This window comes from Notechis scutatus, chromosome 3 (assembly GCF_049901735.1).
Source record: "Notechis scutatus isolate UNSWTSFEM ecotype Mainland chromosome 3, rNotScu1.2, whole genome shotgun sequence".
NCBI classification, from domain to species: domain Eukaryota; kingdom Metazoa; phylum Chordata; class Lepidosauria; order Squamata; family Elapidae; genus Notechis; species Notechis scutatus.
In genome coordinates this window covers 108,319,988-108,337,965 of record NC_142011.1, presented here as the reverse complement: position 1 = coordinate 108,337,965, position 17,978 = coordinate 108,319,988, and the positions used below count along the sequence as shown (strand labels likewise).

General features: G+C 37.9%; 1 protein-coding gene across 5 annotated transcripts in view; it reads right to left on the bottom strand.

Annotated features, from left to right (window-relative positions):
• The window catches only part of LOC113424974 (P-selectin-like), a 44,054-nt gene extending 26,342 nt beyond the window's left edge, over positions 1–17,712 (bottom strand). For all 5 annotated transcript variants that reach the window (XM_087960918.1, XM_087960920.1, XM_087960917.1 and 2 more), the window contains exons 1-10: positions 17,606–17,712; positions 14,596–14,665; positions 12,264–12,647; positions 7,747–7,854; positions 6,469–6,657; positions 4,441–4,626; positions 3,626–3,811; positions 2,353–2,538; positions 928–1,113; positions 124–309 (exon numbers count right to left, since the gene is read on the bottom strand). In XM_087960918.1, the coding sequence (XP_087817044.1) occupies positions 124–309; positions 928–1,113; positions 2,353–2,538; positions 3,626–3,811; positions 4,441–4,626; positions 6,469–6,657; positions 7,747–7,854; positions 12,264–12,647; positions 14,596–14,665; positions 17,606–17,608 (1,684 nt within the window). In that variant the 5' untranslated portion in view covers positions 17,609–17,712. The remainder of the gene's footprint in view (positions 1–123; positions 310–927; positions 1,114–2,352; positions 2,539–3,625; positions 3,812–4,440; positions 4,627–6,468; positions 6,658–7,746; positions 7,855–12,263; positions 12,648–14,595; positions 14,666–17,605) is intronic.
• Positions 17,713–17,978: the final 266 nt, after the last annotated feature.

The following is a 17,978-nucleotide window of genomic DNA, read 5'->3' as shown; positions in this document are numbered from 1 at the left end:
TGATTTGCATGGATCTTATAAAAAATCTTCAGACATAACTCAAGTGATGAATAAATAGACTGAACATCATATTTAGACGTCATATTTCAGAAAAGGTCCATACAATTCCATTAGATACCATACCCTGACATGTTGGTACGGGAGAAGTCCACTGACCAGATGCGTTGCAAATCAAAGGCTGGGAATCATTAAGTTCAAAGCCTACTTCACAAGCAAAGCTGCAAGTAGAGTTGTAACTATAATCACCAATTGGGTTTACACAATCTATCATTCCTCTTTCAAGTGGATGAATTGGCGGACATTGCTTAACTAAAAATAAATAAATAAGAAAGAATGGGGATGGAATTAGAATATATAGAATACATAAAAGCAAAACATGTAAAAAGACTATGCAAAATACATTTTCATATAATTATATGTTTAATAAATGGGAATTATAAATTATTACTACATTTCCTAACGTTCCTAGCCTTTCCTCATACCAGCATGATAATTTCTCAATGAACCCAAATTTGTAATATTTCTTCATCATTCATCAGGTCACAAATTAACATCTTTCAAATCTAATTTAATCCAGTGGATAGCCACACATTTTCCTGGAAGCAAAAATTATTGCACCAATTGATTGACTTCTCAAAGCATAGTTCTCCTCTATTAAAAGGGTCTTTTCAAAACTTAATATACCCACTATTTGTTTATCTGTAACACTATAGCGTAATGCTGTATACTTCTAGGCTCCAGGTTCTAAAAGAATTGCAACATGTCTTTCTTGGCTTTTAAAACCTGACGTCAGAACTCGTAAATTTTGTAACAATGGGGATGTGATAAATCACTCAGAAGGCTTCCTTGTCTTCTTGCTGTACATCTACTAAATAGTACTCAGTTCTCATCACTAACACCAGAATCTAGAAATAGAAAGCCCCAAACCTTGGCAGGTTGGCTCTGAAGTACTCCATGCTCCAGAAGCTTCACACATAGTGGTCTCTGTTCCATTGATCAGAAAGCCTTCTTTGCATTTAAAGTTGCAACTAGACTGGTAATGAAATTCCCCGTGGATATGAATGCAGCTGACGTTTCCATTTACAGGGATATTTAACGGCTGGCATGGGATAGCTAAGGGCAGGATAGAAAGAAATCAGGTACAATGCATCATACACCACAAAAGATGTAAACATTCTGGAAAATTTGAAATGCTGAAAAACCATGTTTAGAAAATATAGAAAACTGGAGACAAACTGAAATATACCGAGCACTTATTTTTAGCACATTTTACATATACCTTATATGTAAAATACATTAAGGGCATAAAAGAGATACAATGGTTTAATACCACTAAAGATGTAAAGATTTTGAAAATTTGAAATAATCAACAATACTTTTATTATGTTGAAAACATAGAACACTGGAGACAAAACAGGAATATACAAAGAACTTATTTTTCATACATATATTATGTTCTTATAAAAATATTATTTCATATATTTAGCCTATAACACAAAAGTATAGCTTTATTATTATAAATATATTTTATGTTTTTCACAAATGGGAACTGCAAGCTGCTGAATTTTACATTATACAGCATCACTTCAACTATGTTGGGAAAGATACGTCTGTAGTAAAGCTTGGGATCATACTCATGGTACATAGAGAAGGAAATAAGAGGGGTTGTAAGACATATAAGCATTGGCACCAAAGCATACTGCTCTATCATAGCATTCAATGCACCATTTTGATCTGAAAATCATTCAAGAAGTGATTTTTTTAATTATCTAAAGTAAAAAAACTTTTCAACTACTAGATCAGTCAATTGCTCTCCCCTGATATCAACTACTAGATCAGTCTGTTGCTCTCTCCTAATATGCATAAAAATCAGCTCAAGGATATGTATTGGCTATCAGTTAATGATCATTAGCTAAGACAAAAATGCTTTCACCACCCCAAAAATTGTGGGGGAGTCAGCTGGGTCGCCTCTGGTTCTCCCTGAAGATATATCAGGTTCTAGGATCAGGTTGCCAGGAGTATTATTTCCAATACCTTAAGCAAAGAGAGCCTTGCTTGTATTAATGAATGACTAGAGGAAGGAAGGATACTGAGAATCAGCCTATAACAATTCTAACTTATTCTCCAAATCTACCTTTAAACGACTCACTGTTATTCACTGAGATAGTAAACTTGATGTTACACCATCTATGCAGCATGCACAAGACTCCTGTCTGTAATTCTGATCTACGACTGTAATAAAAATTCTATTCACACAAATCTCCTTCCTACCTCTTTCTTGCTTTCCTACTTTCTGTTTTTTCTAAATAATTTCTACATGGACAAGAAGGGCCTTAAAAGGAAACTCCCAACCTTGGCAAACTGGGGCTGGGGCTGTCCATTCTCCAGAAGCTGTGCACTCGGTGACCTCTTTTCCAAGTAACTGAAAACCTTTGGTGCAAACAAAAGTGCAGCTGGATTGGTACTGAAATCCCCCATGGAGATGAACACAGGTGGTATTTCCATGAGCAGGTGCCTCTAGGGACTGGCACTGAATAGCTAAAAAGGGGAACAGAAAAGTCAGTCAGGATGAATACAGATAACAGGTTTAAAGAGCATTGAAGATGGTATTTATTTGCTTCTTTGTTTGTTTATTCATTTATGCATTTGTATACCGTCCCTAGTCACATTGTTTCATCTGGAGCTTAAGATGAGTCACATGATACTGGTAGCAAAATGGATCCTGCATCAACCAAAGAATTCATCTTTGTTTTTCATTGCAGGAGGACAGCCATGGTGGCAAAAATCAGAAGCATAGCAGCAGCTCTTCTGGCTAGCAAATATTAAAAGGCATAAGCTTCCAAAGAGCAAGTTCTAACTTGCACCTGCATAACAACCTGTATTCACCTTTCCCCACCCTATCCCTATTCACCCCAATTTAAGTCATACATTATTTTAGGCACTTAATGCATTTGAAGTGAGTGTAGCTCACAAAAATGTATTCATTTTAATTCACTGGTCAGAAAAGGTGCCACCAGATGATTTCTGATTCTCTGCCTTTCAGCCAACTCATTTGCACTTTAAATCAATCCTATCACATGAAGATACACCTATTCTACTGTATATGTAATTGGAAGGACTTGATTTAAAATTGATGTCATTTTATCCAAGTAACCAACTTCTGTATATTTTAAGTACTTGTGCTAACAGGACCTGGATTTCCTTAAACACAAACATGTTTTTTTAGGTTCAGTAATGAGTTCATGTTGGTCTTCTCCTTCTCACCAATTAGTTCACAACATCAGTTCCACCATTTAACTATAATGTAAATAGCTGCAGAAGGTTAATACACTTTAAATGAATTGTAATCTGGGAATTCTTAATATTAAAGTGTAATAGGACTTAGGGTTTGTTTAATTCTAAACAAAAATGGGTTAACTGAATATTCGTTGTACTTGAATTATATCTACTGAAATCTACTGAAATTCCTGAGAGCAATTATTCATGACTAATCTAAATCTCACTGATTTGCATGGATCTTATACAAAATCTTCAGACATAACTCAAGTGATGAATAAATAGATTGAACAGAAATTTAGACGTCATATTTCAGAAAAGGTCCATACAATTCCATTAGATACCATACCCTGACATGTTGGTACGGGAGAAGTCCACTGACCAGATGCGTTGCAAATCAAAGGCTGGGAATCATTAAGTTCAAAGCCTACTTCACAAGCAAAGCTGCAAGTGGAGTTGTAACTATAATCACCAATTGGGTTTACACAATCCATCATTCCTCTTTCAAGTGGATGAATTGGCGGACATTGCTTAACTAAAAATAAATAAATAAGAAAGAATGGGGATGGAATTAGAATATATAGAATACATAAAAGCAAAACATGTAAAAAGACTATGCAAAATACATTTTCATATAATTATATGTTTAATAAATGGGAATGATAAATTATTACTACATTTCCCAACGTTCCTAGCCTTTCCTCATACCAGCATGATAATTTCTCAATGAACCCAAATTTGTAAAAGTTCTTCATCATTCATCAGGTCACAAATTAACATCTTTCAAATCTAATTTAATCCAATGGATAGCCACACATTTTCCTGGAAGCAAAAATTATTGCACCAATTGGTTGACTTCTCAAAGTATAGTTCTCCTCTATTAAAAGGGTCTTTTCAAAACTTAATATACACACTATTTGTTTATCTGTAACACTATAGCGTAATGCTGTATACTTCTAGGCTCCAGGTTCTAAAAGAATTGCAACATGTCTTTCTTGGCTTTTAAAACCTGACATCAGAACTCGTAAATTTTGTAACAAGGGGGATGTGATAAATCACTCAGAAGGCTTCCTTGTCTTCTTGCTGTACATCTACTAAATAGTACTCAGTTCTCATCACTAACACCAGAATCTTGGAATAGAAGAGAAATAGAAAGCCCCAAACCTTGGCAGGTTGGCTCTGAAGCAGTCCATTCTCCAGAGGCTTCACACATAGTGGTCTCCGCTCCGTTGATCAGAAAGCCTTCTTTGCACTTAAAGTTGCAACTAGACTGGTAATGAAATTCCCCGTGGATATGAATGCAGCTGATGTTTCCATTTACAGGGATATTTAACGGCTGGCACGGGATAGCTAAGGGCAGGAAAGAAAGAAATCATCATTCACCACAAAAGATGTAAACATTCTGGAAAATTTGAAATGCTGAAAAATCATGTTTAGAAAATATAGAAAACTGGAGACAAACTGAAATATACTGTTGGAAGTTAAAGCCCACCCCTCTCCTAGGAAAATGAAATATTTTAGAATATACTAAAAAGGCAGAATATTTCCCCTAAAAAGAAAAGTAGAAACTCAGAGAGGCAGAAACTCAGCCCCACCACCACCACCTTTGCTAATAGACCATTACTCCGGCTTAGGCCAGTCTATTTTACATAACAAAGATCTACTCCAGGTAGAGCTATTATAGAAATTGCCCAAAGCTCTTTCATTACATCATCATCCAGCAAGGCTCAACCAAACCTGGGACTCAGGACAGCCTATAGAGTTGCCCCTGTATGGCCTCATGGGAGTCTGACAATCAAACAGAATACAAACTCAAATTCAAATTGCAACAGAGGGTAAAAAATCAAGGGACTCTCAACATCTCTGCCTTTCTTTCTTCACCCAAGGCATGTGATCCTGTCCACCATTAAACCATCTTTCCAAGCAGTCACCATGTTTCCAGTGTCTTTTCCCCCCGTTTGGAACTGAACCCAGAAGGCTATTTCTTACAACAATATAGAGTACTTATTTTAGCACATTTTACATATACATTATTACTTTATACAATATTAGTGTGTAAAAGTATATTTAGTATAAGTTTGGCTTTATAGATATAATTATTTGTTATTGTTGTCACAAATGAGGCTACAAGCTGTTGAATTTTACAGAATCCAGAATCCAGTACAGCCTGTTTAGCAAAGGTAGGTAGGTAAACAGTTAACACTGGATTTCTCGCACATCTATGAACATGGCATGGCATAAAAACTAGCATTCTGAGCTAGAAAAACAGGAAATAAAGATGAATTGCAAAACAGGTGGAAAATGAGAAAGAAAAATAAATAAATAGCAATTATTTTAAGAATATTTTATTTCATTTGTGCATTGATATGTAATTTTTAAGGCCTATTGCCAAAATCAAAATACACGGTCAATATATTTCTTCTATTACATGTGTCTTTATATACAGTTTTCCTTTGAAATCCATTTTGATAAGCAAATGGCCCTATCTATGGAATTATTTTTGCACTGCTGTATCTCTTTCTATTTATAGTTTAATACCGAATTCAGTACAGATCTAGAAGATAACAGCAATTTAGTTCACATAGTAGTTTGGGAAATATGGTTAAGATTTAAATTTTCACATTAAAATACAATCTGTATAAATTTTGTTTTTATCCCTTCTTATTTTCTAAATAATACAATAACAAAAATAATTGTCAGATGAGAATTTTACCTGATTCCCCAACATAGCAAGGTTGTAAAAGCCTCCATCCATTTTTGCTCAGCTAACTCACAATCAATTAATGGTCTTGGCAAGGATCCTTCAAAAATTTTAACAAGAGGTTCTCTGCCTGGTTGATGGGTGGGTGTGGCCATGATGATGTGGCCTAGTTGGCCTCCTGCTTTCCTCGAGCCTCTGGGAGGGTGAAAATGACCTCCCCGGGCTCTGGAGTCTCCCTGGAAGCTGGAAACCGACCCATTCCTGCCCTCCCCGAGCCTCTGCACACACCCTGCGCTTATCTGCATCTAAAATAGGCTGCGTGGGGAATCCTGGGAAAGGTGGGGTGGGCGGTGCCAGCCAGGAGTGGGATTTGGGGGTTCTCCAAACTGCAAAGAATCTTAGCTAGGGGCTCTCCTGAATCCCTGCAAACCCCCAGCAGCCCACCCCTGTCCATTATGCCAATACTTGGCACCAATTATGTTAGGTCATACCTGCACACTGAGGTACTTCTGCTGTCCATTGCCCAGATGACAAACATTGCAAGTTGTCCAGGCCAGTCATTGTAAAACCTTTGTCACACCTGAAGCTGCAATGAGATCTGTAACTGAACTGCTCCAGCGGATGAATGCAATTCATGAGCAGGGCTTGATGGAGACGGCCAAACGTGTTGCATTTTACAACTAAACAAAGACATGGAAAGATAACGTTAAACTATCAACATCACTGACAAAACTGTTTTTCCTATATTGCAACAAAGATAGGGATGTTCTTGAAATTCTGATGAATTCAAGGGTTTGACATCTAAATTGTCTATTAATACAAAACCTCAAGTAGTTTAAAAACTCCCAAAAGAATATGATAATTATTTTAATAGCAAGAGATTTAATTTTATGGAAACATGGGCTCATCTCTTCTTCTGTTGAATAAAATTGCTGAAAGAAAGACCACTTATGATCTAAAATATCTTGGGGCACTTCTTGACAATCTTTACCCTAAGGCCTAGGCCTATAAACCTAACCTGCAGTATGAGGAAGCACAATCCATGTTGCTAAGGAAAAACTGCTTGAGGTGTCCTGTCCTGTTTTCAGTGCGGCTAGAATGACATTTCTTTAAGACACTGATATTATGCTTGCAAATAACTTAATAGAAAAACATATGTTGTTGTTACTTTTAATAATTTTAAGTTCTGTTGCATTATCAGACTTGAAGATCCCTAAAAAGAAATTCAACTGGTTATTCAGTGCTAACCATAGGAATCCATGTTCTCTTCCCCCACTGCACCCCTATGATATAACTGATACAGCTTGACTGATGCTATTTGCAGGGTTTTTCAGAATGTTAGCACAGTGAATTCCTTTAAATATTGTTTCAAATAAAAGCAATAGGTTTCATCAACACTAAACAAAAACCACAACATAGGAGTTCCCACTCACCAAAGAGAAAACATTTTTTTCCCCTTTGTGACCAAGGTCTTCTTGGAAAAATAACTGGGAGGCTGTTCAGCCTATCCCCCAGAGAAAATAATAGAGCTGAAATAGAATGCTTGTAATGCTTTAAAGACTGAGGACCAAAGTGGACGTGACATTTTTCATGTAGTTTGGTCTTGCACGAGGGAATCATATTGATTGTATCTGTACTGTGTCATGGAAACCAAAATACTTATTTCTGTTATCCTTGCTGAGAATATGCCTCCCCCCACCTTATGATCACTGCCTCTATACCACCTAATCACAATAGAAAGAAAATGTCATTGGTTCCAACGGACTCACCATTTTCACACAAAGGGCCATAGAAACCAGGGTAGCATTGGCAGGTATAGTTCCCAATGGTCTCCACGCATTCACTACGTTTGTTGCAGGAGGAAGGTTGACAAGAAGCTGTATAAAACATAGAATTGGATTAGCATTACATAGTGAGCTTTTTTATTGTTCCATTCAATCATGTCCAATTCCTGGACATGTCCCTGCAGCTTATTTAGCAAGGTTTATCAGAAATGATTTGCCATTGCCTCCTTCCTAGGGCTGAGATAAAATGACTGGCCAATGGTCTCCCAGATGGCTTCGTGCCTAAGAAGGGACGAGAATTCAGTCTCCCACTCTCTAGTTTGATGCCTTAACTACTACACCAAACTGTCTCTTGTCATGAACATACTAGAGATTTAAAACATTTTTGGCTTCTTTCAATTACAAGATTTCTTTTGGAAGAAAAAGTCATGTCAATAAAAGGGAAATAACTTACATCGGACTGTAAGATAGATACAAGAATCTTATGACTAATTTCTCTTGCATACAATCCAACAGGTGATCATTCACAAATGGGATCCATTGTAATTCTGCCATATCAAAGTGATGGTAAACTAAGATAAACAGGGGGCTTTGGCATGTATTATCAGTATTTTACCCATAAAAATAATCATTCTCAATTAGTAACTTCTGAAAATCAAAAGGTGACAATTTTTTTGTTTTATTTCCACTCACTCCTATCAGATTGTGGAACTGCTAGTCTTGCATCTATCAAAGATTAATGTGCTATATGAATACATAACTATGGTATAAAAGACAATATTTGACATGGCTGTCACAACAAGTAAGATATGTTACTGTTTTCAACCCTCACTAATTTCCCTGTCCTGAGAACAGAATGTTTGTTCAAGAACATTCTTTAGAAAATTCCATTAGCAACTGAACTCTTGCTAGCATTTTCATGCTTCTTTATTTGTGTCAGAAGCACCTAAAATTATAGACAAATTATGTCTATAATTTTCATGCTAAGAATACACCTATTTAAACCTTAACACCGAAAATAACTTTCATCTTTGTACTATATTGTAGTACTTCTATTTCTTTAGATGTCAACCTTATCATACATTCAATAAATGCAATATATATTTTGTTATATATTTCAGATAATTCTCAATGTTAATTTTTTCTTTGACTCAAAAGTGCCTTTTGTTTTATTGTTTACTTTTACAGAAATAATTTTCAACACCATGCTTATTAATGGATACAACATATTTGTTCAGTTCCTAAGAGAGACAAGCTTCTATTAAAACACGGACCAAGACCCATGAAACAAAAAGCAAAGAATATTAGAGTCTTTTGACGTGACATTTCCTCTTTTTTCTGTTGATTGCATTATAACAACTAAATCCAAGTAAATCCAAAGTCCATAAATTTGTATTTTTTTCTTCCCTCACTTCAGTTCTATATGTATATTGGATTCTAGTAGCCTAACCTATGCTCATGAACATTTGTTTTCTCTTTGGAAGAGTACTTTCCATTTCTCATCACCTCCAGATCCATCTCTATTGGCCTATTGTAGAAGAAACCCTGAAATAAATTTCGTGCAAAATCTTCAATGGGTTTGCAGATTTGAATAACAGCCTTTTAGAATGAAGTTGAATTGTCAATGTGTTAACAGTTGGTAACAATTTCAAAAATCACTCTTCCCCTGCAAACTATTCCATGTAACCGCATCAAAAAGAATGCTTCGAAAACTACTAGACAAAATATATTCAGGAATTATTTGAAGATGGAATGGCTGGTGATGAGGTAGTGTTGCTAGTATTTCCGTAGAGATTGCAATATTTATCTGAAAGTAACCACAAAAGAAAGTTCAACGTAGTTTGGTTGTGATTGATTTTGATTTTGATATTGATTTTGATATTGATTTTCTTATGACCCTTATGAATTTTTTGTTGTGATTGTTAATGGGCAGAGTTACCATTCCAGAATACTTCCAGTGAAGTTATGGGCATATCTACAGTTGTGCTATTGCCAGAAAAGACAATGACCATTTTTTGAGGGCAGAAATGGACAGTGCCAGGGATTACCCATCTCCCACTGCAAATTTCATACCAAGCAAACTTTTCCTCTGAAAAGTAGTCTTTTCCTCATAAGGTGCCCTTGATTGCTTTTGTTCTCTTTAGTGGAGACTTTTTCTTCCTTACAGGTTAAATCCAATAGTCCATTGGCTAGTGGCCTTCCAGAGGAAGAAAGGTTCCTTCAACCGAAGCAATAGTTGCTCTAATCCAGACATGACAAACAGGCGGCCCAGCCAACGATAGGCTCACAGTTGTCCCACGGGGCCATCCCGGAGATGGCAAGTCGGCCGCAATGACCAGGCCACGCCCACCCCAGCCCCCAAGAGCAAACAAAATCCTGATACAGCCCACATTGGGAGTGAGTTTGATACCCCTGCCTAATCAAGGAGTATTCTCACCTTCACAATCACTATTAAAATAGCACAATAGCTAAGAGCATTGCCTAGTATGAAAAAAAGTTGCTGTTTTGAAACTCAGCACTACCTTTTAATTTTGAATTTTTATATATTCAGGCATATACATTTTATATCTGTGCATCTTTTTCGGTTGATATTTATGAACACATAAAAATATGCCCAGAAAGGAAAATTTTCCTGAAACAAAAGGAAGATAACACAGCAGCCAAAGAATTGCCCTTTAGAAGGATGTGACAGCCTGCAACTGGTCTGAAATTGGTTTGCAAGCTGCTTTAGAGCCTTTTAGTCTTGACAAGTTTCTTGATCCAGCTTAAATTTAAGTAGCCATAAGCACAATACAGGAATAACTTCAATCATAAGTGCAAATATGCCCTATGAGGAAAGGTGGATAATAATTATGGATTATTTTCATATGATCATTTTTATAGTTTAAGAGAATGCAGGGTTGATTTCTGGATCCCTAGTATTTTTTCCCCAGGGTTCTATGGCTTTAGAGGTGCAAATTCTAATTTCCCAGTTATTATCTTGTTGCCTGTAATTGGATTTTCTGCACCATGAGAAACCTGACAAGCATGGGACTCATTATAATTCTGATAGCAGGAAACTCTGCATCTCTTTCATTGAAAAAAAAAGTTACTTGGATATGAACAATTGTAATGTTCTAAGATCGTATCTGTTTAATCTTATCTTGGTGGATTATTTGAAGCTGCAGTTCCAACTATGGACAAACTTAAAATCAAAATACTTTAAATTTCATTGCAGTCTATCTCCCTGTGCCTAACATTAGCTAAGATTATATTCATGCAAGACAGTGCACCACAAATTTACCCAAACAAATGTTGACCTAGCATTTTTGGGAACTCAGCTTATGCTGTCAATTTATAGTTCAATGCATCAAACAATCCCAGAAAACTGAGTTGGGTCAATCATGCCCAAACTAATCCCAAGCTAGTACATCAGGCAAACAGATAACAGATAATCAGAGTTGGAAAGGACCTTATAGGTCATCTAGTCCAACCCCCTGCCCAAGCGGGAGACACTACACCATTTCTGACAAATGGCAGTCCAATCTCTTCTTGAAAGTCTCAAGTGATGGCGCTCCCACAACTTTCAAGGGCAAGCTGTTCCAATGGTTGATTGTTCTCACTGTCAGAAAGTTTCTCCTTATTTCCAGGTTAAATCTTTCCTTGCTCAGTTTCAATCCATTATTCCTTGTCTGGTCTTAGGGTGCTTTAGAACATAGCTTGACACCCCGCTCCTCTCTGCAGCAGCCCCTCAAATATTGGAAGACTGCTATCATGTCTCCCCTGGTCCTTCTCTTCACTAGACTAGCCAAGCCCAGTTCCTGTAACTGTTCTTTATATGCCTTAGTCTCCAGTCCCCTAATCATCCTGGTTGCTCTTCTCTGCACCTTTTCTAGAGTCTCAGCATCTTTTTTATAGTGTGGTGACCAAAACTGGATGCAGTACTCTAGGTGTACTAAGGCTTTATAGAGTAGTATTCGTACCTCCCTTGATCTTGATTGTATCCCTCTGTTAATACAATTTAGGATTGCATTATCTTTTTTGGCTGCTGCTGCACGCTGCTGGCTCATATTTAGCTGGTTGTCCACTAAGACTCCAAGATCCCTCTCACAGTTACTGCTATTGAGCCTGGTTTCACCCAGTCTATATGGGTACTTTCTTGCCTAAGTGGAGGATTTTACTTTTCTCTACATTGAATTTCATTTTGTTAGATACGGCCCAGTGTTCTAGTCTCTCAAGATCCATCTGGATCTTAAGCCTATCTTCTTGGGTGTTAGCTATCCCTGCCAGCTTAGTATCATCTGCAAATTTGGTAAGTTCCCCTTCTATTCCCTCATCTAAGTCATTAATGAAGGTATTGAAGAGTACTGGGCCTAAGACAGAACCTTGTGGCACTCTACTGCTTACTTCCCTCCATGTAGACTTAGACTCATTAAGGACTATTTGTTGAGTATGGTTTGTCAGCCAGTTGCGAGGAGTATATAGAAACTCTTATAACTACTCGATAAGGAATATTTCACTACCTTTATAGCAGAGTGCCCGTTTCTTCTTCCCACAAGGCTCATCATTCCATTTTCCAGCTTCGAAGTCCCTCTTAATATAAATCTCAACACAGTCTTGGTTGGACAGCCTGTTGTTAGGTTCCCGATAAGCCCAGTTTTCTGCCTCTTTGGTCAGGGCTTTTCTGGTTCCTACCCATGTCCAGATATTGTTTATTTTCCGGATCCCAATCCAGTAGTACTTTGAATGTTTCGGTAAGTTTTCATTGAGATAGGCAATTTCTTCTTTGTTCTGGATTGCTACCAGGTCAGTATACCAGGTCTGGCAAAATGTCCGAGCGTCTTTCCAAGTTAGGTCTGATTCGGCCCCATAGTGGTAAGTCCAGGCATCCACATGAAAGAGGAGTCCTGCCAGAGGAATAAATAGCATCAGGAAAGAAGAAGCTTCTTTTAATACAACTGTATTAATATTATTGCAAATAATAATATACCAGGCCATTTAAAGACCGCAAGGCTATCTTTACCCTGAAAAGCGCAGAGCGATTTAGTACTTTTTTAATAATAAGAGAGAGATTCTCTGATCCTAATAATTGCTAAACGACAGGAGTTCAACAAGTGAAATTTTTCTGAAATAATATAAAACAATTGCTGTTAATAGTTTCTGGCAATTAAAACTTCTTAAGGGAGGAACACATCACTTACAAAAGAATTATCTCTAATTAACAATTCTTTACTCAAATGTGAATAGATCAGACTTGTGTAATGTTTCAGTTTTGTGCCTTATATCTGTTCTTCATAACCTTCCTTAGACTTGAAAAAAATCTAGTATGCAATGTACGTAACTAGGCAAGTCAAAATCTATGAAATCTACAATCAATTGTTTTATATGGTTTTAAACAGGAGTGGGATTCTACCAGTTTGCACCTATTCGTTAGAACCGGTTGTTAACATTCTAAGCAGTTTGGAGAACCGGTTGTTAGAAGAAATTACTGGCCTAATCCTGTAAGGAAGGCAGGAAGGAAGCATTCTGGTGTTGCTTACAGAAACTGCCTCTCTGTTAATCCCCACAGTCATGAGAGGCCAGGCAAGGAGAAGCGTGCCTCAATGTGAGTGATATTGAATTGGCCACGCCTAGCCAATAACATGATCACCAAGCCACATCCACCCAGTCACATGACCACCAAGCCATGCCCACCACCTAAGCCATGCCCACAGAACCCGTTGTTAAAAAATTTGAATCCCACCCCTGGTTTTAAATATTATTTTAATAAAGTAAAATGACTATCCTTAGTTTATTAGAAAACAGAGATCAATTTGTCTCTGAATAAAATAAATAAGCATTCTATTTTTATTATTCAACTAGACAACCATGATCCATTCTTTGGGTCATCCTTTCAGATATATTTCTTCTCTCCTCAATGCCTTCAACGTACTGGGAACCACTGGAAAAGCTACGATACATTTAGAGATGTATCTGCCTTTAAAATATCCCATGTTGAATTATACAGCACACAGTAAAACATCAGTGCAGGAAAATCTTTTATGACATCTTGTATTACATCAAAAACTGTTTTAGGATCATTTTTATGTCATAAAATGTCTTCTAAATTTGTCAGATTTCAATTCCACAGGAGTCCCCGAACTCAGATTTTTGACATTTTTGACATTTTGGCATTCTGTAAGTTAGCTCATTTGACATCCCTTGATTCAAAATGTTTTGCCCTGTGTTGCATTTTTTTTCCCATTTAAAAGTTATAGGAAAGGTTTTTTTAAATTAGTGTATAGATTTTTAACACTCCTATGAAACCACTGTTAGGCATTAGCATTTTTTAAAAAATGCTTTATTTGCACTGATGATGTTACATAGTTCGGGTAATGAAATACCTGCAAGAAAGCCACCAACCTCAGAGAGCACCAAGGAGCCTTATGTTTGATTTTTTAAAATTTACTACTTCTTTGTAAACTTTTAATTTTTTAAATTTAAATATCATTTTATTCTGATCAAAACCACTTTGAACTCAGAAAATAGCACATAAGATTTTGTATTAATGAATTTTTTTCTAATAACTTTGGGAAAGAAGACTTTGCTTTCTGAAAGATTGCATGCTACATGTGACCATTTCAGGAAATTGTCCCTGATAATAAGAAGTAAAACATCTGGTTTAAAATGATTTCCAGTGCAATATACTATTTTTTTCTGGAATGGTGCCCATATCATAATCAAGCCAGCCACAAATACATTTTGGTTACACAACTTCTAACCTAGAGTTGGTTCTCTTTTTACTGCATAGTTTGTGCATTTTGTTGCATAAAACCAAAACGTTATTTTCTCTAAGTTTAAAGATAACTTACTTACCCCAACTAATAATAATAAGCAAAAAGCAGTCATTTTCCCATCTGTACCAGAACTGCCCATTGACCAAAGACTGTGGATGAAAAATAAACATTACTATTCAGGCATGTCCTTTAGGTCCAAATAAATTAATGGAAGTCCAGCAGCCTCTGTTTTTATTAGTAAATTATAGATGTCTACAACATTCATTGATTGGATACACTCAGAGAATATCTTGACTACTGAACAAACAAGCTTTAGATCAGGATGCTTTACCAAGGAGCAGTGGTGGTATTCAGCCGGTTTGCACTGGGTTGCTGAACCGGTAGTAACTTCTGGCTGGCCATGCCCCCGAGTCAGTCACCCAATCATGCTTGTTCACTTGCCCCACCCGCCCGATGTTTGCTCACCCTGCCTCGTCTGCCTGATGCTCGCCCGCCTAGTCACTCCTTAAGGTATTTCCTTTTTCTCTCTCCCGACAATCAGCTGTTCCTAAGATCAGCTGTGTCAGGATTCCCCTCACTTACTTACTGCTTTGCCCAGGAGGCTTCCCTGAGGCATAGGAAGGCAAAAACGAAGCGTGGGGCTCCCTGAGGCCCAGGGTGGCCCCAAAATGAATTGGGGGGTGCTGTGCTCCCCCATGCTCCATTTTCTGCCTTCCTGAGCCCAAGGGAAGCCTTCTGGGAGCAAAAACGCCCCCTCCCAGGAGGCTTCTCTGAGGCCCAGAAGGCCCAAAAAACTGGGGTGATGATGGTGCTGCAAAAAGCAAATAGCAAAAAAATACACCCCATGTCCACTCAGTCACATGGCCATGCCCACAGAACCGGTAGTAAAAATTTTTGAATCCCACCACTGCCAAGGAGCAATGTCCAATTCTATACTATTTAGCTGAAAAATACTTTAGCACTTCTAAAGTGGCCTATGTTGCCTTTATTGATTTAAAGGTGGTCTTTCACTCCATCCCTCATGGCAGGTTCTGCAATAAATTAGCCAGAATATCTATTGACCAAGTCCATCGGTCTTCTCAGCTTGATAATTTCATTATATCAAACCTCTGTGATGCAGAGTCTGTTAAGGACTTAAAGTATCTAGGCACTGGCTTCTAATATCTCTTGGAATAATACATTGGGTGAGTTCTATTAGATCTCAAGAAGTCATACTTAGTGTGCCTCAATCAACTTCAAATGTCCATACTCGGTTAACATCTTAGCCACATCTCTCCTAAGGCCTGCCTGAAGCACTGCTAGCTCAGATTTTGACTGAAACAAATTTTGCACACTGAGCCCCTTGTTCACTTTAATCTGCTGGATAAATTTTCCCTTCTCTCAAAAGATTGACTCCACTCTGATTTCTTATAGCTTTGTGTTTCTTGCAACATCATCACCTAACCCAGCTAGATCATTAATATAACTTAGAGCAGTGGTCCCCAACCTTTTTGTGCCAGGGACCAGTTTCAAGCACAAACACTTTTTCAAGGACCGCGGGGAGAATCCGAGTTTGGTGGTTTGCTTGCAGACGTTTCATTACCTGACCAGGTAACATCTGATGTTGTTACCTAGTCGGGTAATAAAACGTCTGCCAGCAAACCACCAAGTTCAGGAGCGCCTTGGCCCCGCCTCGGCCCACTGATTTGGAATGCGCGGCGGGCGGGGTGGGGGTAAAACGGGCGCTTCAGAGGAGCTGCGGCGACAGGAAAGCCACCCCCACCCGGCTTCTTTGAAGCAGTTTCTTCCTGGGCTGGTGGAGCAGCGAGAGAGCGACTGAGAGAGGAACGAGGCAGGAGGAAACCGAAGCCGCTGAGCCAGAGAGCAGGACAGGCTTTGGTTGCTTCCTCCCTCCCCTTCTTTCATTTGTGTCCTTGATCCCCGATCCCAGCAGCATTCACCGAAGGCGAAGAAAGCCGCCATTTTTTAATTTTTTTTTTTCTTTGCGGCCCGGTACAGAGTGCTCCACGGACCGGGACCGGTCCGCGCCCGGTGGTTGAGGACCCCTGACTTAGAGGATTCGGGATTTAGATCTTCAAAATTATAGGACCAAAATAACCCACCTTATTGTGGTGTGATTGCAGGTTCATCATGGACAATTCATAGTTTATAGTATCTTAAGTTATAGAATCAAATTTAAAAAAAGTTTTTTTTTACTCTAGCTCAACTTGATCCATATTATGAAGATAGTAGGCTATGTACGACTTTCCTATAAAGTAATCATATGTTTGCTCCAATATAAAGGTTGAGTCAGTATCTCACGTATTGTTATACTGATCTTTGTACTATCTATGGTATCTGGCATTCATAATCCAGATTGTTAAAAATTTTACTTATCTCTGAGAACTTGCTGTTTTCCTTCTGCAGATCTGTGAGGAACTTTTCTACACCATCAGCCATCCCCAATGTCACAGGCCAGGCAGCAGCAGAGCCAAATTTTCAGGCTTTTCTAGTTACTACTCCTATATTTGTTATTAATGAATTTGAATATGGTTTTTAAACTTAAATCAGAGTTAAATCTAATATAATATTTTCCAGTTGGATCAGATCATTCCAATTTGGTTAGGCATATAAACACATAAGTCATATTGGTTACCATCCAACTGTATAACCTAGAGGTACATACCAATACACATCTGGCTAATTATAATTGTATTCTGTGCTGTTCAGTCACATTTCTCCCCAGCCCCTATTTCGCATACTTGGAATCATAGCTGCAGAGTTGACTGCATGTATCTAGACCAGGGGTCTTCAAACTTGACAGCTTTAAGACGTGGACTTCAACTCCCAGAACTCCTCCTCCAATCATGTTAGCTCAGGAATTCTGGGAGTTGAAGTCCACAAGTCTTAAATTTGCCAAGTTTGAAGACCCTAGATCTAGACAAAATGCTTTAATGCATTCTTCTAATGAGAACAATGAGTCCTTTAAAGTGGATACACTGATTTTTCCCAATTGCAGTGCTATTGCAGAGAGGAGCTTACACCATCCCTTGACTATTTAACCACAGTCTTTGGGCTATGTCACATACCTAGGAAAAAAGAGTACTTACCATTTCAATGGAAATTATTTTGATTTCTTCTTACACACCTTTCCTTATGCAGCTTCTTATATCAGCACTTCCTCCAAAAGTGCCTAGAAGCTGATTGCATCCTTTTCCTATTGCCTTCTTCACTGGACCGCCCTGCCACAGCCACATGCAGTTAACTCCTTGCCAGCTATTGGTCTGAATATTTAAGCCCTGCTTTTCTCAGAGTGGGGCATAAATCTAGCTACATGGTAATATACTTCAAACTTGTTTTTCAAAGTAATATTTTTATTAGGGCTCTTTGCCGTTTCACACATTTCTAGAACTAAATGCTGAGTTAGTATGCTTGCATGTTTGTAAATAAATTTTGTTTTTCTCAATCTGGACCTTGCACCAG